The 21,942-nt window shown below is 39.0% G+C and overlaps 1 protein-coding gene and 1 long non-coding RNA gene across 2 annotated transcripts in view; one reads left to right on the top strand and one right to left on the bottom strand.

Moving 5' to 3' along the window:
- SLC25A36 (solute carrier family 25 member 36) overlaps positions 1–17,802 on the bottom strand; it is a 40,122-nt gene extending 22,320 nt beyond the window's left edge. Inside the window, exons 1-2 of the mRNA XM_058730049.1 lie at positions 17,563–17,802; positions 3,172–3,336 (exon numbers count right to left, since the gene is read on the bottom strand). Of these exons, the coding sequence (XP_058586032.1) occupies positions 3,172–3,336; positions 17,563–17,603 (206 nt within the window). The 5' untranslated portion in view covers positions 17,604–17,802. The remainder of the gene's footprint in view (positions 1–3,171; positions 3,337–17,562) is intronic.
- Positions 17,803–17,846: 44 nt separating this feature from the next.
- Positions 17,847–21,309, top strand: LOC131511924 (uncharacterized). The gene is made up of 2 exons (XR_009261813.1): positions 17,847–17,987; positions 20,879–21,309. It is a non-coding gene; the product is annotated as an uncharacterized LOC131511924 (long non-coding RNA).
- The last annotated feature ends 633 nt before the right edge of the window (positions 21,310–21,942 follow it).

Here is a 21,942-nt window from a genome sequence, read left to right as displayed (position 1 = left end):
CTCTCTCTATTCATTTAACATTTACTATATTGAATACTTACTGTATAAAAACTGAACAGAGTAAGTAGATAGAAAGAAGGTAAGGCACCTGCCACTGAGAAATTTGATAACCAGTTGTGGAAAAAAGAATTATACTGAAACCATTCAACAGACTATATTAATAAGCAAATGCTATACAAGCTAGATTAATATGCCCAGCAGGGAAAGGAAGAGAAAGGCTTTCTGAGGGTGAGGTATTAAGTTTTGAAAGTGAGAAGAAACAAAGAGAATAGCTATTTTAACTTAGAGTTAATAGGCTAGGGCAGTGGTTCTCAACCACCTATACACAGAAGAATAATTGCTTAAAAGGCAGTTGAGCATAATGGTTCAATAAGGGCCTGAATTATGGGGCCAGACTTCTTAATATGAAGCCCAGTTTTGGTAAATGACCAGTTATAAGAACATAAAGTAATGTCTTTTATCTTTATTTACAGCAGCAGTAAACAGAGAAAAACAGTACTCTTTTTTTTGGGTTACTGTGAGGAATAAGTAAATTAATATATAAAGTGCTTAAAAGAGCACCTGGCTCCCAGTAAGCACTTGATAAATCTTAATATTGATTACTGATGGAGTGTTTTTTAAAATGCCAATTTCGGGGCGCCTGGGTGGCTTGGTAGGTTGAGTGTCCGACTTCGGCTCAGGTCATAATCTCATGGTCCGTGGGTTCGAGCCCTGCATCGGGCTCTGTGCTGACAGCTCAGAGCCTGGAGCCTGTTTCAGATTCTGTGTCTCCCTTTCTCTCTGCTCCTCCCCTGTTCATGCTCTGTCTCTCTCTGTCTCAAAAATAAATAAACGTTAAAAAAAAAAAATTTTGAAAAAAAAATAAAATGCCAATTTCAGCATGGGTGTTATACATAAGTGATGAATCACTAAACTTTATTCCTGAAATCATTATTACACAATATGTTAACTAACTTGAAATTAAAAAAAAAAAAACAAACTAAAAAAACCACCCACAAAACCCCCAAAACACACAAATTGCCCTGATCTCACCCTCCAAGTATTCTGATTCAATAGGAATAGGACAATGCTCAGTAATTTGCATTTTACCATGCCTTCAGACGACTGACACAGCTGATACGGAACCCCTTTTGATAAAACTAGATTAGACAGAAGCAGAGTTAAAAATAACAAATTATAAAGCACATTTTAAAGATTAAATGCTTGTTAGCCCTTTCTGTATCATAAATCCCCTTGAGAAATTAAGGAAGGTAGTAAATGTTCTTTTAAAAAAATACACATTTGCTAACACTCACAATTTTGCAAACAATTTCATGTAATTTACTGAGCTCTTGAAGTTCATCCATGAGCTACCTAGGAAACTAAGGGAGCCCAGCAGGGGATCCCTAAAGTTGCTAGTTAAGAAGCAATGAAACACTTCACTCATTAGGATGGTTTTAATAAAAAAAGACAGTAAAACAATGCAGAAATTGAAAATCTCACTCACTGGTGGTGGGAATGTAAAATGATACAGCCACTCTGGAAAACTGTGTGACAGTTCCTCAAAATGTGAAACATAAAGTCATCATATGACCCACCAATTCCACTCCTAGTATATCCCCCCAAAATAAAAATGTGTATGTCTATAATAGCTCTATTCATAATACCCCCAAAGTGGATACAACCCAATGTCTATCAACTAATGAGTAGATAAAGCAAACGTATAGTGACAGAAAGTAGGTTAGGAGTTGCCTAGGGATAGAGGATAAGGGGAGAGAAGAGAGGGAAAATGAGAAGTGACTGCTAACAAGATAAGGCTTTCTTTTGGTGATGAATGATGAAAACGTTCCAAATTTAGAAGGTGATGATAGTTGCACAACTCTGTCAATATATTAAAAATGAATTTTACACTTTACATGGGTGAATTTTATGGTATGTGAATTATTCCTCAAATAAAGATGTTAGGGAAAAAAAAGCAGCCATGAATCAGACTGACTGGGACAGAGCCTGAACAGGGAAACAATGGGAACGAGAGTGAAGAGATGTTAAGGCAGAGAATGCAGACTTGGAAGTCACCTCAACACTGAGGATAGGTGAAACATGTTAAATTAGCTCTTATAAGAGGGCCTGAAAAACAGAAATTAAAATGAAGCAGAGAGGGATTCCTAATGCTGAGGAAAATCAGAGAAAGCAAAACCACTGAAAAAGACAAAAAATACAGTACTGTTACAAAAGTCAAAGGAAGAAGTTTAGGAGAGATAACCAATGGTAATAAAGGCAAAATCATGATATTTAAATAACCTATTATTAGTAGATAAAATATTCTATTTTTAATCAAGATATTACTAATCAGGATTGATAATACTATTACTCATCAGATATTTGTAACTTTCATTAATTGGTAGCAATTTTATTCTACCTATCCACGTACTTAGAGAAGTTTAAAAAGAAAAGACTGATGAAATCTTTTGGTAACCACGGTAAACACACAGTATGAGTTTATTTGCTACCACAAAATAAACACTACTGAACTAAGCTCAAACAGATCATGTCCCAAGTGACCTGATAAGGCAGATACGAGTTACATACCTAAGTCTGAACACGTAAAACCTAATTTCAGTAGTTTTGAAATTTCAAATCTAATTTGCAACATAATGAAGTATGGTAAAATGTAAAAACAAATCTTTTTCAAACCACCAAAAAATTTCAAGCAAACAGTGAACGGTCTGTTAAAATCAGTAGAATTCTGCTTCAAATCTCAGTTATGTTTAGGTTATATAAAAATCACAGACTGCCATTAATTGGATGTACTTACTTGTGTCAGTATGTCAGTACTTGGAAAATTAAAAGCACATACACAAAGAGTTAGCATTTAACACTATCACATTTCAAAGATAAATAAATAATCCAAAATAGAATACCTATAATAGCTTTAGAAAATAAATCCAGGATAAATGTAGAAAAATATTCCAAATACACATGATTTGGAAATAATATTACATCTTATATTATCCAACTAACTATTTTTCTCCATTAGAGATGATCATTTCTGATGAATATAATTGAGTAACTCTGTTATTAAGTTTGTAAAAAACCTTTTTAAATGTGGCAGAATATAAATGAACAAAACACACGGGCATCACTAAGGTAAACAGACTAAAAAAAACAGATTCACGAATACTGTGCTCTCACTTTAGGCAATGGAGAGGTCCAGGAGACACTACTCGGTTGACACTGGCTCCAGCCATGGTGTTCAACTGAACTTCAGAGATGTAAAGCGTCACAGAAGATGATTGCAGCCGTGTTTTTACAACTTCCAGTGGACATGTCAGAATAGCTCCTACTGTACCACCACATCTGGGAAAAAATGAAAAGAACAAATCTACTTAGTACACACATTTAGACTGTAAAATGAGTGGGCAACTGGGGGCTTCATCAAGGCACTAAAATGTACAATTTTTTATTTTAGAAGATTAAACTATTTTAATGTTTCATTTATTTGACTGCATATAAACACCATTAGTAGCTAAAAAGAACTGAGTTAGGGGCACTTGGGTGGCTCAGTCAGGTAAGTGTCTGACTCCTGATTTTGGCTCAGGTCATGACTTTTGGTTCCTAAGTTCAAGCCTCTCATGGATAGAACCCCAGATGGGGCTCTGCACTGACTGCGTAGCCTGCTTGGGATTCTTTCTCCATCCCTCTGCCCTTGTCCTACTCATGCGCATGTGCGTGCTCTCTCTCAAAAATAAACTTAAAAAAAAAAAAAAAAAAAAAAAAAAGAAAAAGAACTGAACTTAATATTTACCTAGCAAAAATAATTAAAGAAGACTCCCAATGGTGGATATTGTTACTAAAATTTACTGGTAAGTCACATCATAGTTTGAAATACTTTTCTAAGGGTTTCTTTGGTGCTCCTTGCCCAAATATTACTCGTGGCTCTGTTGAAACCTAGATCACTATTTGAGTATTATCTTCTCTCTCAAACTCCTATCCTATCTTTCAAAACTTCGGAGAAATTGTCTTCAGAGCAATAAAAATTAACCATTGATGGTTAATCATACATTTCCTATTTTAAATATTCAAATATTCAGAAGTGTCTTATCTACAAAAAAAAATTACATGTGAATTTCAAAATCAGTAATATCAGGCCCACATGTAGAAATCTGTACCAGGTAGGCAGGCTTACCTATAAGAATCTAATTTAAACATAAAAACTGGATAAATAATAAAGCTCTTAACAAATGACATCATTTAAACTTTTTAAAGGAATTTGAGATAGGCTGAATAATTATTCTTTTTAAATAGAAGAGTGGGACATAATTAAAGCATTAATAAGTACTTAGTGAAACCCTGAGAATTGCTTTTAACCAGATGAAAATCACTCAGGAGAGCTCTTACCACAGTCAAAGAGAAAAGCAGACCAAATCAGAGGTAACCCGGACCTCCAAAATGGGCATTAAAGGAAGAAAAAGAAAAGCAGCCCACCACAGAAATACACTAAACAATTCTACCTCTAGAATTAAATATATATAGATATATCTATATATCTATATATATTTATTTCCATATATTTTTTTTCATGGTGATTTTAATTCACATTTCCCTGATAAATGACTCTGAAAAGCCTTTGTATGTTTATTTACATTCATCTATCCATATATATATATATATATATATATATATATATATATATACATACACACACACACTCACACATACATATATACAACACATAATAAAAAACAGAGGCATGGCAATAATATCACTACAAATAAAATTTAAGAAAATATGGTATTTTATATTGATGTAATAGTACATGCCATCAAGGAAATAAAACCAGAACAAATTTTATGAGCTAAAAGTGAAAAATATAACAACTTAAAAATTTGAGAACATCCATATGTAAAATAAAACTGGACTCTTATCTCATACTATATTTAAAAAATTAACTCAGAATGAATCATAGACCTAGATGTAAAACATCGAACTGTAAAGCTTCCAGAAGAAAACATTTGGAGAAAAATTCTTTTCACTTTGGGCTAGGCACAGGTTTCTTTAGATAACAACAAAAAAGCATAAATCATAAAAGAAAAAAATTGATAGGGGCGCCTGGGTGGCTCAGTTGGTTAAGTGGCTGACTTCGGCTCAGGTCATAATCTTATAGTTTGTGGGTTCAAGCCCTGCATCTGGCTCTGTGCTGTGCTGACAGCTCAGAGCCTAGAGCATGCTTTGGATTCTGTATCTCCCCCTCTCTCTGCCCCTCCCCCACTCCTGCTCTGTGTCTCTCTCTCTCAAAATAAACGTTAAAAACATTTTTTTTAGAAGAAAAAAATTGATAAACTGGACTTTACCAAAATTAAAAATTCCCACTCTTTTAAAGAAACCGTTAAGAAAATGAACAGACAAGGGATGACTGGGTGGCTCAGTCAGTTAATAAGCATCTGCCTCTTGATTTTGACTCAGGTCATGATCTCACGGTTCGTGAACTTGTGGGTTTGTGAGTTTAAGCCCTATGTCAGGCTCTGCTGGCAGGGCAGAGCCTGCTTGGGATTCTGTTTCCCTCTCTTTCTTTGTCCCTCCCCCACTTGCTCTTGCTCTCTCTCAAAAATTAAATACATAAACATTGAAAAAATGAAAAGATAAGCAACAGTCTGTCTTTTGCAAATATTTTGCAAAAGTATTTGCAAAACACGTATCTGATAAAGTGCTTATATCCAGAAACACAACTCAATGATAAAAACAACTCAAAAGACTGGAAAAGACGCTTCACCAGATCGATGCAAATAAACATACAAAGGTTTTTCAAAATCATTTATCAGGGAAATGCAAATTAGAATCACAATGAGATACAATAGACATATAACACATGTAGATCTATTTATTAATGGCTAAATTACTAAAGGCTGGCCCTGCACTGTCAGTGTGCAGCCCAACGTAGGGCTCAATCTCACGAACCATGGGATCATGACCTGAGCGGAAATCAAGAGTCAGATGCTTACCCAACTGACCAGCCAGAAGCCCCACAGTAGCTGTACTCTTAATAACCCCAAACTGGAAAAAACCAGTATGTCTATCAACTAAAGATGGATAAACAAGTTATGGCGTATCAGTATAATGAATTATTACTATCTTGCAATAAAAAGCACCAACATGGATCAATCTCAAAAGCATTATGCTAACTTTAAAAAGTCAGGGACAAAAGGCTTTTATTTTTTGACATTTATTTTTTATAACTTTTTGGAAAAAGCAAAACTAGAAGAATAAAACGAGATCAGTGATTACCAAGAGGTAGTGGAGGAGAGAAGAACCGACTGCAAAGGGCACAGAGGAATTCTTGGGATAAAAAAAGGTTCTATAGCTTGATTATAGTAGTTACAGTACCTTATACATTTGCTAAAACTCATTGAATTATGCAATTAACAAAGGGTGAGTTTTATTATATACACCTTGATAAATCTGATGAAAAAACTGAATACATGAAAACTAGTAAAAAAAAAAAAATGTTAAGTATATGAACTACCTGCAATTGAATACAATTACATTATGTCAAAATCTTAATCATAATAAACTTAATGTCTCCTAAAAATTCCACTTATAGCTTTAAATAGATAATTAAAAAAATTAAACCCCCAAAAAGAAAAGATCAAAACCATAATTATAGTGTCATAAATTAACACATCAACTAGATAAATAATAGGGCTGTAAGAGATTTGAAACAAAATTAACTAGCTCAAGGGAGACTATTCTCAATAAACAAGGAACAGATATTATTTTTAAACAGCTATGAAACAGGCTTAAAACCTCACTACAGTTGACTCGTAAAATACCATGGGGGTTAGGGGCACCAACCCCCCCTCACCCCATGCAGTCAAAAATCCACATATAACTTTTGACTCCCTCAAAACTTAACTACTAATAGCCTACTGTTGACTGGAAGACTTACCACTAGCATAAACAGTTGATTAATACATACTTTGTGTATGTGTTATATACTGTATTCTTACAATAAAACTAAAGAAAATGTTATTAAGAAAATCATTAAGAAAAATACATTTGCAGTACTGTACTGTAGTTATCCCCAAAAAATCTGCCTGTAAGTGGACCCTGTGCAGTTCATATCAATGTTGGTCAAAGGTCAACTTAAAAAAAATTTTTTTTAATGTTTATTTATTTTTCAGAGTGACAGAGAGAGAGACAGACAGACAAAGCATGACTGGGGGAGGGGCAGAGAGAGAGGGACACACAGAATCCGAAGAAGGCTCCAGGCTCTGAGCCGGCCGCACAGAGCCCAACGAGGGGCTCGAACTCACAAACCGTGAGGTCATGACCCGAGCTGAAGTTGAACACTCAACCAACTGAGCCACCCAGGCGCCCCAAAGGTCATCTTTATGTAAAAGACCAGAAGCAAAATCTTAAACAGAAGCCACAAGTTTGTTTCTGTTCATTGGTGAGGGCTAAGTGGCAAGAAATGTGAATCATCACAGTACATGCTGTAGTATACGCTGCAGAACTGAAGACAACCTGTGCAGTAAAACACCGTATTCACACTACAATAGTGGTTTACTTAGAGTACATCATAGCTGTTTTTAACGTGAAGTTACCCAGATTTTTTCTTTTTAACTACTTAGTATATTTACTTTGTAAATTTATTGAACATAAAAATGAAATAGGCCCCAAATTTTAATAATCATGCATATTTGGTTTTATATTCTGTAAAACATAAAATGTATTCTTGGGTTTCAGAATGAACATGAATTACTTCTATAATTAAAATAAATAAATATAGGGGTGCCTGGCTGGCTCAGTCGGTGGAGTGTGCGACTCTTGATCTCGAGGTTATGGGTTCAAGCCCCACATTGAGTGTAAAGATTACTTAAAGTATTTTTTTTTTAATTTTTTTTCAACGTTTTTAATTTATTTTTGGGACAGAGAGAGACAGAGCATGAACGGGGGAGCGGCAGAGAGAGAGGGAGACACAGAATCGGAAACAGGCTCCAGGCTCCGAGCCATCAGCCCAGAGCCTGACGCGGGGCTCGAACTCACGGACCGCAAGATCGTGACCTGGCTGAAGTCGGACGCTTAACCGACTGCGCCACCCAGGCGCCCCCAAAAATAAAGTATTTTTTAAAAATTAAAATAAATAAAAACAAAAAGCCAAGGTAGCACATAGGCCATGATTCTTACCCTACTCCTGATTCCAAGAAAATAAACCTATTATACACACAAAAAACAATCTACTGGGGGAAAACAGTCTTCTTGTAAAAATGATATATGATATAACCCATGTACAGTATTTCATGACATGGCACATAGAAAATACTAAAAAAATATTACCTACTGAAGTTATCAGCATCTATTACTGATAGTAATACCTAAAATTCTGTAACAGAAACTATTACAAATACTTTAAGGTCAGACCACAGACAAGATATATATATACTGTAATTCCTAAAAACATAATTCAACAAGTAATGAGGATCTAAATTGTACAGAGCTAGGGAGTGATGTAAGTAGGTCTTCACACAAGCACTCAGGTTGTCCTGAAGCAGTTTTACGTTACAAAATGCAACAGGTATGCAAGCACAGGGGTGACACTCCAGTATCTCTCATGCTGTTTTTATCTTAAAGTCATTTAAAATTATTATCCAAGCTGAAATCATTAAAATCGATGCAGAAAAAAACTCTTGGAGTCAATAAACACTTAAAATCTCTACTTATGAGGGGCGCCTGGGTGGCTCATTAGGTTTGGCGTTTGGCTTTAGCTCAGGTCATGATCTCGCCGTTCATGAGTTCAAGTCCAGCATTGGGCTCTGTGATCACTCGGAGCTTCTGATTCTGTGTCTCCCCCCCTCTCTCTCTGCCCCACCCCCACTCACACTCTGTCTCTCTCTCTCTTTCAAAAATAAATAAACATTAAAAAAAACTAAAAAAAATAAAATCTCTACTTATGACAACAGGGATTAACTAGAGACGATTTCTTCTCCACGTCAAAAACCTCAACTGTCTAAAGAAATATGCCACAAAGACAGAGAACCAGGGGAGAAATGAACAAGACCTAAGATTTCAAGCAATGAAGCAAGTAGGAAGGGGTAACTGACTTAACAAAGAGGAAGAAAGGCTTAAAGAAGGAAATACCAAAGGAAAGCAGCAGTTTTACCCTGCAGAATCTCAGAGGCCTAAAGATTAAGGGCATGAAGTATTCAAGATGGAAGTAAGGCAAAGAACTGAAAATAGAAGGGCTGGCTGATAGGCTACATAGTGAAGTTGGGATACCGTAGTGGGATCTACCCCTCCCACTCACCACCATGTTACCAGTAAAACTATGCTCCCAGGCAGAAGCTTAAATCTCTAAAGAACATGAATTTAGGAATCTCTGAGGTCAGGGTGCCTGGGTGGCTCAGTCAGTTAAGCATCCAACTCTTGGTTTTGGCTCAGGTCATGATTGCTAGGTTCACGGGCTGGAGCCCCAGGTTGAACTCACGATGACAGTGTGGATCCTGTTTGAGATTCTCTCTTTCCCTTTCTCATTGCCCCTTCCCTGCTCATAGTCTCTCTCTCTCAAAATAAATAAATAAACTTTAAAAAAAAGCTTAAAAGAATCTCTGGTCAGGTTTCACAGGTAGAATCAATAGATACTTAAAAACCTCACACCAAGTTGCACTACTACAATCTTTTAAAATATTGGGAACAAAGGGGTGCCTGGGTGGCTCGGTCGGTTAAGTGTCAGACTTCAGCTCAGGTCAAGACCTCACGATTTGAGTTCAAGGTCTGCATTGGGCTCCGTGCTGACAGCTTGGACCCTGCTTAAGATACTCTCTCTCTCTGCCCCTCCCCTGCTTGCTAAGTCTCTCAAAATAAGATAAATAAATAAACTTTAAAAAATAAAATAAAATGCTGGGAACAAAGATATTATCAACTTCCACAAAGAATAAAAGGTAACATAAAAAAAAAAAAAAGAATAGAATTCCCAACAACTGCAGATTACTTATTCTAGAATTCTGTACCAAACCTGTCAAGCAGAAAGAATAAATACACTCGCATACAAAGAAATATTTAAGAATTTTCCTACCTTGTACCTTTTCTTACATAGCTACTGAAGAATGTGTTCTGCGAGTTAAGGGCTTAATCTAAAAAAGAGGAGGGAATATACCTAAAAACAATACGAGGTTCTACGTCAAATTATATCTCAATAAAATGGGGGCTGGGGAACTGAATTTAGGAACAGAATGAATAACACAGGAGAGGGAGAAAGGAATCCCAAGAAATGTCAGGATTAGAAAATAACCAGTCCAGAAAGGATTCGGGTAACAAAGTTCAGAGGGATGAAGAACTTCAGGAAAAAAAGACTGACAGATGAATATATTTGATGATATAAAACTAAATATTCAAGTACTCATATTACTAAGCATTTTAATTTTTTTGTTAAAAAATTTTTTTACCATTTATTCATTTTTGAGAGAGAGAGTCAGAACACAAGCGGGGATGAGGCAGAGAGGGAGGGAGACACAGAATACAACGCAGGCTCCAGGCTCTGAACTATCAGCACACAGCCCGATGCAAAGCTCAAACCCACAAACCGTAAGATCATGACCTGAGCCGAAATAGGACATTTAACCCCACCCAGGTGCCCCACTAAGCATTTTTAAATGTGCAGCGATTATTAACTCCAAGGGAGGAAAAATGAAGTTATTCAAGAAAGAAAAGGTCAATAACTGAGCCCTACTATCACCAATATTTATAGTGTCACAATAAGGTAAACACTGCCCATTGATTTAACCAAAAAACTGTGATGTAACTATCTACTGAGAATAGAAAGATAGGGGAATTAGAGAATGGTATAACTAAATCCTCATCTACCAGAACAGAAAGTATGAAGAAAATTCCACATAGCTAAGACATATACTAGGTTCCCACTAGGAAGGAAATGTGGAGAGAGGGGAGATGGGGAATGCTGATTAATAAAAATCTTAAAGGAGCTTAAAAAAACACGATATGCATACATTTATTTTTAAAATAATTTTAATCAAAACTCTAGCAGTATTTGTTTTTTTGGAACAGCAGGCGTTTTTAACTGGAGCATATGGTTGAAGTTTCTGGGACCCACTCACTGGACCCCATGAAAAAATGATGTGTATGGTATGCAAGTGTCTTGGACTCAGTACCCTAAAATAAATCTGGAATCTTGGGGCAGCTGGGTGGCTCAGTTAGGTGGCCGACTTCGGCTCAGGTCACATCTCACAGCTGGTGGTTGAGTTCAAGCCCCACATCAGGCTCTGTGCTGACAGCTCAGAGCCTGGAGCTGCTTCAGATTCTGTGTCTCCCCTTTCTCTGTGCCCCTCCCCTGCTCATGCTCTCTCTCACGCTCTCAAAAATAAATAATAAAAACATTAAAACATTTTTTTTAAATAAATAAATCAATCAGGAATCTTGACCACTTCCTGTCATGTCCATCCTGGTCCAAGCCACTGGCTTCTGCTCTAACTCTAATCAGAGTTTACTACACGAACCATGCTCTTGCCTCAGGATCTCTGTTCTTGCTGTTTCATCTTCACATTTTTGCCTCAAATATGAGAATGGGTTACTACCTCACCTCATCTTTGCTTGGTTGTCACTTCTCAGTGATGTCCTGTCTGATCACCATATAAAAAATCCCCTACATCGGGGGTGCCTGGGTGGCTCAGCCGGTTGAGCATCAAACTTCAGCTCAGGTCATAATCTCACGGTTCGGTTCATGAGTTTGGGCCCTACACTGGGCTCTCTGTGGCCAGTGCAGAACCTGCCTGGGATTCTTTCTCCCTCTCTCTCTCTCTGCTCCTCCCCTGCTTGCACTCTCTCTCTCTCAAACCCCTACACTGACTCTTTATCCACCTTCCCTGCACTACTCTTTTCTACAGCCCATATTGTCACTTAACATATTTTATTTACTTTATCTTCTGCTGTGCTCCCTGATGCTACAATGTAAGCATCAGGAAATCAGCAATTTATATCCAATACTAATAACCCCAACATCGCTGTTAAGGCCTGTGACATAGCAAGCACTCATGCTGAATGAGTGAATGAACATTGTAGCATTTGATAACTCAGGATTTAAGAGGTAGGAGACGGTGTATTTGGCCCAACTTCCTTATTCTGCAGATGAAGAAACAAAAATCCTCCAAGGGAAAATTAGTTGCTCTACGTTCACAGTCAATTAAAGAACAAACCAAATCTCCTGATTCTTAGTTCAGCTCTTTTCCTTTCAAATCTCTAACTTAAATCCAGAAGGAGTATTTTACATCAAGATGCAGTATATCCCCATGCACATTTTGCAGAATTTTTATCTTTTTTAAAAAATGTTGGTTATAAACCAAATTGATTTCATAATCCACTAATGGGTTGCTATAAATTTGAAGCATGCTGTTCTATATTAAGTTAGATGCAATTTAACCAGGAAGGATATAAGGAGAAGAATCTGTTCTTCTGTATTGTTATTATTACACATCTTAAGTGCTTGGGGGTAGAGGTATTTTTTATGCACTGGTCAATTTACTGCAAGATTAAAGCAGCATGCTAACTTAATAGCTGGAAGGCAGGGACAATACATGCATATTCAGCTTCACAACTTAAATGTGCGAGTACAACTAAAATATATTAAATACATACTGTCTCATTTATCAATTTGTAAGATTTGGATAGCACATTTTATTATGTCAACCAAGTTATAAAACAATTAATGGAAAAGACTAGAAATTATTTTTAAAATATTCTATATAAAAATAACATTTAAAATTGGTTTTTTCTAGGGGCGCCTGGGTGGCTCAGTCGGTTAAGCGTCCGACTTCAGCTCAGGTCACGATCTCAGTCCGTGAGTTCGAGCCCCGCGTCGGGCTCTGGGCTGATGGCTCAGAGCCTGGAGCCTGCTTCCGATTCTGTGTCTCCCTCTCTCTCTGCCCCCTCCCCCATTCATGCTCTGTCTCTCTCTGTCTCAAAAATAAATAAAAACGTTAAAAAAAAAATTGGTTTATTCTAGTCTCCCAAAAAGAAAGTTTCTTAGCAATGAATACTGATTTACGTATTTTTTACCATTTATAATGAGCAAACTCCTCATGAACATTAATTTGTACAGCCAATATAATGCTTTAAAATTTTAGCAAGATAGGGTCTCCTGGGTGTCTCAGTAAGCATCCGACTCTCGATTTTGACTCAGGTCCTGATCTCACAGTTCCTGAGTTCAAGCCCTGCAGCCCCACATGGGGCTCTGCACGGACAGTGCAAAGCCTCTTTAGGATTATCTCTTCTCTGTCCCTCTCCCCTGCTCATGTGTGTGCACTCTCTCTCAAAATAAACATTTAAAAACTAAATAAAGAAAAAAACTTGCAAAATAGGAATGTATAATGTGAGGCTGCGATGACTCCAAGATCAAGAAGGCCATGCATAAGATCCTGCCGTTTGCAACATGGATGAACGTGTAAGGCATTATACTAGGGAAATAAGCCAGCACAGAAAGAAAAAAACTGCATGATCTCATTTATATGTAAAATCTAAAAAAAGTCAAACAACATAGAAGTCAAAAACCATAGAAGGGTAGTTAACAAAGGCAAGAGGTGTGAGAAATAGGAAGGTATTAGTCAAACAGTACAAAATTGCAGTTATGTAGGATGAGTAAGTCTAAAGTTCTAATGTACAACATAATGATTAAAATACTACTGTACTGAATATTGGAAATTTGCTAAGAGATTTCAGATGGTCTCACATACAAAAAATGGCAACTGTATCAGATGTGATGTTATCATTTCACTACGTATACTTACATCAAATCATCATGTTGTGGTGTATACCTTAAATATACACAATTTAAAAAAAAAAGACCATGTGAAGAAGCTCCTCTGTATGAGATATTAAAGGCTAACAATCATCAGTTGGAAGAGTGTGTAAGGCATACAGAGGCTTTCTGACATCCAGCTATCTTCAAGTCTCTCTGGTTCTGCATTCCAAACTTCCTCTCACACTTCCCCTGACCATTCCCACTTCAAGTGCCTTAAAGCAGGCTTTCACTTTCTTTTTGCCTTCTAACTGGTCCTGAGTCCCTCTGATCCAGTGATGTGACCTATGAGTTAAGATCAGTTGCAAGGTATCACCAATGTGATTTGCTACTACTAGTAATAAAGTACTAAATTGGATGCTTTACTGTTAAAAGACAAAGTTACAATTCAAAGCCGCTTGCTCACTGGCTTTAAGTGCTTTGATTAGCAAGCAAAGAACAGCCAAGTTTGACAGCTGAACAGCATACAAGTTCATTATTCTATAACATCAAAAAAATATAGAAAGGACAGTTTCCAAGATTTATTCCTTCTATTTGAGACAATCTCTCTCAAAGAGCAAAATAAAAAAGCAAAGTGCCTCTTGGTGCACACGCGTAGCTGACATAATAACAGACAATAAATAGTTCTATTAAAGAATTTAAAAATATATATCATACTGCTTGTATCTTCACATACATATAGTGTTATTAAGAGTACAGCTCAGGGGCTCCTGGGTGGCTCAGTCAGTTAAGCATCCAACTTGGGCTCAGGTCATGATCTCACCGTTTGTGAGTTTGAGCCCCACATCTGGCTCTGTGCTGACAGCTCAGAGCCTGGAGCTGGCTTCAGACTGTGTCTTCCTCTCTCTCTGACCCTCCCCTGCTCATGTCTATCTATCTGTCTCTCAAAAATAAATATACATTAAAAAAAATTAAGAAGTACAGCTTAAATAAATCTTATCTACATCCTTTTCTGCAGGTTAACACGAGTTGCTTCTGTAACTTCCCTGACCTAACCAATGACCTTATAAATTCTGAAGATTAACTCTGGCAAATACAAAATAGGACCAAAGGGTGTCCTAAAGATAAACCAGGTCCAGCACCGGTCCAGACCCAAGGTCCAGCACTGGTCTGTTGCAAATGTTTCTGATTTAATAACATAGCTACTAGGCTATTTGAAATCTCTCTGAAATCCTAATAAACACATACTTGAACATAATTATAATTATCAGGGAAATGATGCAAAGGCCATATACTCAATTTTTGCCTAAGATTAAATGCCACTATGAAAGGTTATTTAGTTGTTAAAATATGTTGAGTTTTTAGAACTTAATCTAAATGATCCCTGTGTGTAAAGCTCATAAAAAGATCTCTCTCCTTTTCTTCAGCTTATTACTATTAAAGTAAAAAAACCCAAAAAACAAAAAACAAAAACTTTCCTAATTCCTAATTAATGTAATTCTATCAGGATAAAAATAATGAAATCTAGTTTTCTATGAAGAATGTCCTGAAAACAATTGCCTAAGTAAGCAACTTTCAAATATAAAAAAATTCAACATCTCCAATTGAGAACGTTACTGGCACAACCCAATGTGTACTTCCACAATGCTTAACATACAGACTTCCAGAATATTCTATAAAATTGACTTCATATAACAGAGAGATAGAAGGATCTGTTAGACATTATTTAGCTCTCATTTTACATGAATGGAAAGCTGTTTGACCTTGGGTAAATCAATACACCTCAGTATTTTTCCACATTTTTAAGGGGATGAGCCAGATGATCTTTACCATCCTTCCTAGTTCTAATGTTTCTCTGAAAACGATACACCAAGGGGGGAAAAAAAAGATAAACCAGATTTTATGGCAACAAATTATGCAACCACATATAAATGTAAAGTCAAGAGATACAAAGGAAGGGAATTTACAAGGCTGATCACCTATGTTGTATCAGGCCCTACATCCCAGTACCTTTTAATGCTCCAAATAACCTGCAAATGCTAGGTTCTTTGTGGAGGAGAGGCTCCTAAATCTATTGTTTAGATGCTGCAAACACTCTCCATTTCTGCTTTTAGGGAAAAATCTAACAAGGAGGGCCTTTACATGTATTCGTAACAAAAAAATGACCGATGATCTAAATCCAAATAGGGAAGTCAGTGCAATCAAGCTAACACTTCAAGTTACCGTGCCCCACTTTTAACAAAACTTAATACAGGAATCTTGAACGTAGAGTAGTAGAAATGTTAGGACCTAGGAAGGGCCTTAGAGATCATATAGTACACCTCTCTCACCTTACAAATAGAGCAATTAAAATAATGGACATTATTAAAATAACATAATGGGAAAAAGGTTTTGTCCATTTTTCACTCAAAATAGCGCAGTCTCCTAACTTTCAGGTATTACCTGTGATAGAATTACCCAAGGAAGCCCAATTGTTTGCATAACAAGATACCTTTACAAGAACACCTACCTACATGATTAATGGTTTTTTAAAAAAAATGATTTAATTTGCTAAGATTTAGTTAACGTATCAGAAAGATGGATCATTGGTAAAAGTCTCAGAAATGGGGAAAATACATCGCCTAAGCTTGGCCTCACAGATTACAAGAAAAACACTTTTTTATGCCACAACAGTGACTGGCCCATGGCTGGTACACAGTGAGTTTGTTGAGTGAATACGCCAACCGAAGAAAAGTACTGCCATCATTGGCAATAAAGTCTTAAAGTGGTCGATTTTAAAACAAACTGTACGCTTTAAGGGGATGAGACTTTATACAGTCATATAGACAGAAAAGAGCCTCAGCATAATTCACCAAAGCCGATTTTGGAGTAACATGATCCCACAGATAAGTAATTCTTAAACTTAAAAAATTCTAGCATTCCCCAAATAACTTGGAAGGAATAAACCTAAAAAAGAGACTAAACTGGCTCAACAAAGTATCTGTAGCATGTAGGCTGGCAATCAGGGAACTGAGACTTTAGGCTGAGTCCTAATCTTGTACACACAGTAACTATGGCCAAAGCATCTGACCTCTCCCTACCCCCGACTTTCTCCTTTCAGCAGACGAAAAGCAGCGGGTGCGCAAGAGGGTTGGTTTTCACAAAAAGAATCTGACCCCAAAGACACTGACGCTTTGCACCGCATCTCGCAACCTGGAGAAACCCGGGCAGAAAATTTTCCGAGAGCGAGAAACCTACAGCTCCAGCGGGCGAGCGAACACCAAAGCCTCCCCGCGGGTGCCGGAAGCCCCCCAAAGACCCACCCCCGCGGAGTGGGCCGGGAAAACAGCTACCCGAGGTCCGAGGTGCTGCGTGAGCGACGTGAGGAGGCCTCGCAGCACGCGCGGCACAGGGGGAGGAAGGAGGCGGCCCCGGCGCCCATTTTGTCCTCGGCCTCGGCACCTCCGCCCAGTACCCCCAGGCCTAGGAACGTCCGTGAGGCCTGCAGCCACGTTCCTCTCCGCGGCCCCGCATCTCGGACACTGGATAGGCCGCGACGCGTGGCCCTGGCCCGCGTAGTTCCCCAGCCCCACCCGCCGCTCCTCGGGCTCGCGCTCCAGCCTCGCCCCGGCTCCGCGGGCCTAAGGCCTCACGCCCCGCCCCGGCTTCAGCCCCCAACCCTCCCCGTCCGACCTCGGCCTCCTTAGCACCCCCGGCTCAAGCCCCCTCACCCCTCCCCGCCCGGGTCTCACCCTCTCGGCCCCGCGGGTTGGAGCCCCCTCACCCGTGTCGCCCGCGTGTCAGGCCACGGCCTTCAGCTCAGCACCCTCAGCCCCAGCCCGCACGCCCAGTGTGGACCGTACCCCCCGGCAAACAGATGCACCAGCGTGTCCCTCTGGCTCATTCTCTCTTCCGCATGTCCTCCGGGCGCTGAGGCGGGACGCGGATCCAGGCACCCGCGAAGGCCGGCAGCTTCAGTCCCGGACTAAAGCTGCACAGTGCCCCAGGGACGGCGCAGGGCCAGCTAGCGGAGACGCGGCTGCAGAAGGCAACCGACGCGGCCCTCCCCGCGGCGCTGCAGCCGCGCCGCCTCCCGCTCCAGCTGGGCGCTCTCGACCAGAGCCGGAGAGCGGCGCGGCAGCGGCGGCGGCGGCAGCGGCAGCGGCGGGGTGAGGCTGCGCGCGGGGGCTCTGATATTCTGATGACCCCCGACATAAACAGAAGCTCCCATTGGTCCGCGCTTCGTGACGTCATGAGGCCGGCATGCCGGTTTCACGTGATCGCCAAGGTTTCTTTCTTTTTTTTTTTTTTTCAATGAAGGGCCTCGAGGCGGGGCGGAGAGCGTGTCCCTAGGGTAGTAGGTCACCGTGCTTTTGCACCTAATCCGGGGGCTAGGAGGCTCCACCAGGTGCCTCCTGGGCCCGCCAGCGGGCGGGCTGATGGGACCCCACGCTCCGGCCCGGAGCAGGTGAGAAACTGCCTGGATTCCCGGTTCGCCAGCGTGCCCGTCTCTGACTTTTTTCTTTTAAGACTATTTCTTTCTTAAATAGCAGTTTTAGGTTCACAACACAATTGACAGGGAAGTACAGAGATTTTCCATTCACCCCTTGATTCACTTTTTGAATATGGGATTTATGGCATTTCCGCTTCCTGATATCTACCTCAGTGCATGGGAAAGGCTTTTACGGTTGGTACAGTGTTTACAAATAATGCTTGTAACAGAAACTTGGGATCTGTGAGGAAGGGAAAAATAAGTTATGGAACATTCTTAGTGTGGAATATGCAGTTGTAATAAGGAGTAAGAGAGATCCATATGGAAAAAAAATTCCAAGGCATAGTAGTTTAACAGGCAAATAGAATTTAAAAACCAAGGTTTATTTTAGAAAGAATAAAGAAAACTATCATTTACTTATATATATGTAAATGTAAATATATAGGTAAATATATATACATATATCAAAGACTTAGCGAAAGAAAATGTGTTCTTTCTTCAGAACACAGTAATTAAATATTTTAATTTTTGTTAATTATTTCTAAGGTGCACAAAGGTACAGAAAATAATATAACACAAAATCTGTACTCATCACCACATTGTACAAATGTTATTTTCCACCCCTTTGTTTGGAAAGTTCCATTCTACATGCAAGGCCCTCGCTACCCTTTCCCAGCCATGTAGGATTAACCAAGGCCCATCTTTCCTTCCATGGCCACTTGCTTCATGAAGTCCCCCCTGATTGCCTCAGCTTTCTATGCTCTTTATGTGTTCCTAAATTACTACAAAATGTGCAGACTGCATGTCACTGGTAAATGTCACACTTAATACTCATCTGTAAAATGGGCTTAAGAGTGTCCTACCTTACAAGGGAGTTGTGAGGACTAAATACATTAAAATATGTAAAACATCTACAGTAGTGCTATATAAGCACTATCTGTAAAACTTAGTATTATTTTATTGTCTTTTATTCTTAATAATGGAAATGGCAGGGAGAGCCTGGCTGGCTGAGTTGGTAGAGCATGTAACTTTTTTTTTTTAGAAGATATTCAAGACACTAAACTTTATTTTATTTTTTTGTAAAGTTTATTTATTTATTTTTACTAATCTTTGCACCCAACATGGGGCTCCAGCTCACAACCCTGAGATCAAGAATCACATGCTCTTCTGACTGAGCCACCAGGTTCTGTGTGTATGTAACTCTTGATCTCTGGGTGGTAAATTCAAGCCCCACATTGGGCATAGAGATGACTTGAAAAAATAAAAAAGCTTAAAAAAAAAAAGGCAGCTGATATTTCTTGCGCACTTACTAATATGCCATGCTCTGATTTAAGCACTTTACAGCATTCTCTTATTAAATTCACCCAACTCCCCTGTGGTAAGCAATATATCACCCCAATTTCTCATGAAGAGCCGGAAGTGTAGAATAATTAAGTAGTTTACCCAAGATTATCCAGTTAATTCAGAAGGAACTTGGATTTGAATCCAGCAAGATCTGTCCGATTCCGTATCTTCACTTGGTAAAGTAATCACTACCCATTAGAGGGGGGGACATTTTGGAAAAAACAACCTAGAAAAGTAGAAATAAAAATTGCCACCCAGCTATACTTATCCAAAACTGTTTCAGTAACATTTGGGGACCATTTCTTTCTTTATAGCAGTTTTTTTTTTTTTTACGTTTGTTTGTTTGTTTGTTTATTTGTTTATTTATTTATTTATTTATTTAGAGAGTGCACTCACTGCCAGAGCACTGTGGGGCTGTGTTTTCAGTACAGACCCTGTTGTGAGGCTTGAGCTTACGAACCTCAAACCTCGAGATGGTGACCTGAGCCAAAATCAAGAGTAGGATGATGCTTAACTGACTGAGCCACTGAGGCACCCCTACAGCAGTTTTACTGGGGTATAATTTACAATGCCATAAACTTCACCTATGTAAAGTATATAATTTAGTGGTTTTTAGTATATTTTCCTAGTCATACAACCGTCACCGCTATCTAATTCTAGAACATTTTCCTCACCCAAAAGGAAACCCTACACTTGTTAGCAGTCACTTTCATTCTTCTCTCCCTTATCCTGCAGCAACCACTAATCTACTTTCCATCTTTCTGGATTTACCTAATCCGCACTTTTCATATAAATAGAATCATACAATATGTGGCCTTTTGTGTCTGGTTTCTTTCACTGAGCATAATGTTTTCAAGGTTCATTCGTGTTGTAGCACGTATCAGTATTTAATTCCTTTTTACAACTGAACAATATTCCTTTGTATGGATATAGCGCATTTTGTTTATCCATTCTCAACTGATCAGCTCTTTGGACTATTTCCCCTTTTTGGCTATCACGAATAATGCTGCCATGAACATTTGTGTACAAGGTTTAGCACGGACATACATTTTTAATTCTCTCAGTAATACACTTGGGAGTGGAATTGCTGGATCTTAGGATAACCCTATGTTTAAACCCTTGAATACCTTCCGCTATTTTCCAAAGTGACTGCACCATTTTAGATGTATTTCTTTTAAGACAATAGCTCTAGCTGCCTGTTTTTGACATAGTGAATGTCAATTACATTTAATGAATCTTGTATAACTGGTGAGGAGGGAGCCAGAACTCTTATGTGTAACAGTTATTTCCTTTATGGGCAATAACAGTTCATATGTGATCCTTTGCTTTTGAACTTCCTTCAGATGCCATCGTGGAAGGAGACTCTGACCCCTGCGCCTTAAGACTGGTACAACATTGGCACCGCCCACTTGCGTGTGGTTGCAGAGGTCCTCATTCTTGTGGGGATCCGGGGTTGAGTTGCCTGTCATGCTTGAAGTTTCACAGCACTGCCATCTGCCTGCTCCTGTTGACAAGAGCACGCCTTCAAGCGATTCCTTCAAGACCAGCACAGAGAGGTTTCTTGAGCTTCCAGGTGCTTTTCCAGGAGAATGTTAAGGCAGGGTGAGTGGGGCTAAGATCACGTTTCATCTCCCCCAACCTCCCTATTCCTTCCCAGGGGACTTCTGGGAGTTGTAGTTTTTAATTGAATCTAGAAAGAGAAACTGATGGGGAAGGGGTGGCCTCAACAGGATACTTATCTCAAAACGAACAAATAAATTTACTGTAGAGAGCACTGCTACTCTATTTCCTGATTGGTACTGACCTCGAATTTTAATTACTAATGGGCTAAAGAGAAGTTCTCAGTACCAATTTGTGGGAGAGTGGAGGAGCATGGATGAAACACTGATGCCTGCCTCCCCTGCCCCCCACACACTTAGATTTTATTGGTCTTGTAGGTACAGCCAATTTGTATGAGTTTCAAGCCTTGGATTGGCAACGTTAGTTTTATTTTATTTTTTTTAAGTTTTGTTTATTTAAGTAATCTCTACACCCCACCTGGGTCTCAAACTCAGGACCCCAAGATCAAGAGTCATATGTTCCTCCAACTGAGCCAGCCAAGGGCCTGGGCAACATTCGTTTTAGATGTTTGGATAGTATTTTTTTTTTTTTTTTTTTTTTTAAGTAAACTCTACCCCCAAGGTGGGGCTTGAACTCACACCCCGCAAGGCACATGCTCTACTGACTGAGCCAGCCAGGTGCCCCAGGATTTTTTTAAATGTTTTTTTATTTATTTTTGAGACAGAGAGACAGAGAGAGGAAGAGAGAATCCCAAGCAGGCTCCACACTGTCAGTCCAGAGCCCGACGGGGCTCAGTCTCATGAACTATGATATCATGACCTGAGTGGAAATCAAGAGTTGGACACTT

Source organism: Neofelis nebulosa, chromosome 5 (assembly GCF_028018385.1).
Source record: "Neofelis nebulosa isolate mNeoNeb1 chromosome 5, mNeoNeb1.pri, whole genome shotgun sequence".
In the NCBI taxonomy this organism is placed as follows: Eukaryota; Metazoa; Chordata; class Mammalia; order Carnivora; family Felidae; genus Neofelis; species Neofelis nebulosa.
This window is presented reverse-complemented; position numbering and strand designations above follow the sequence as displayed.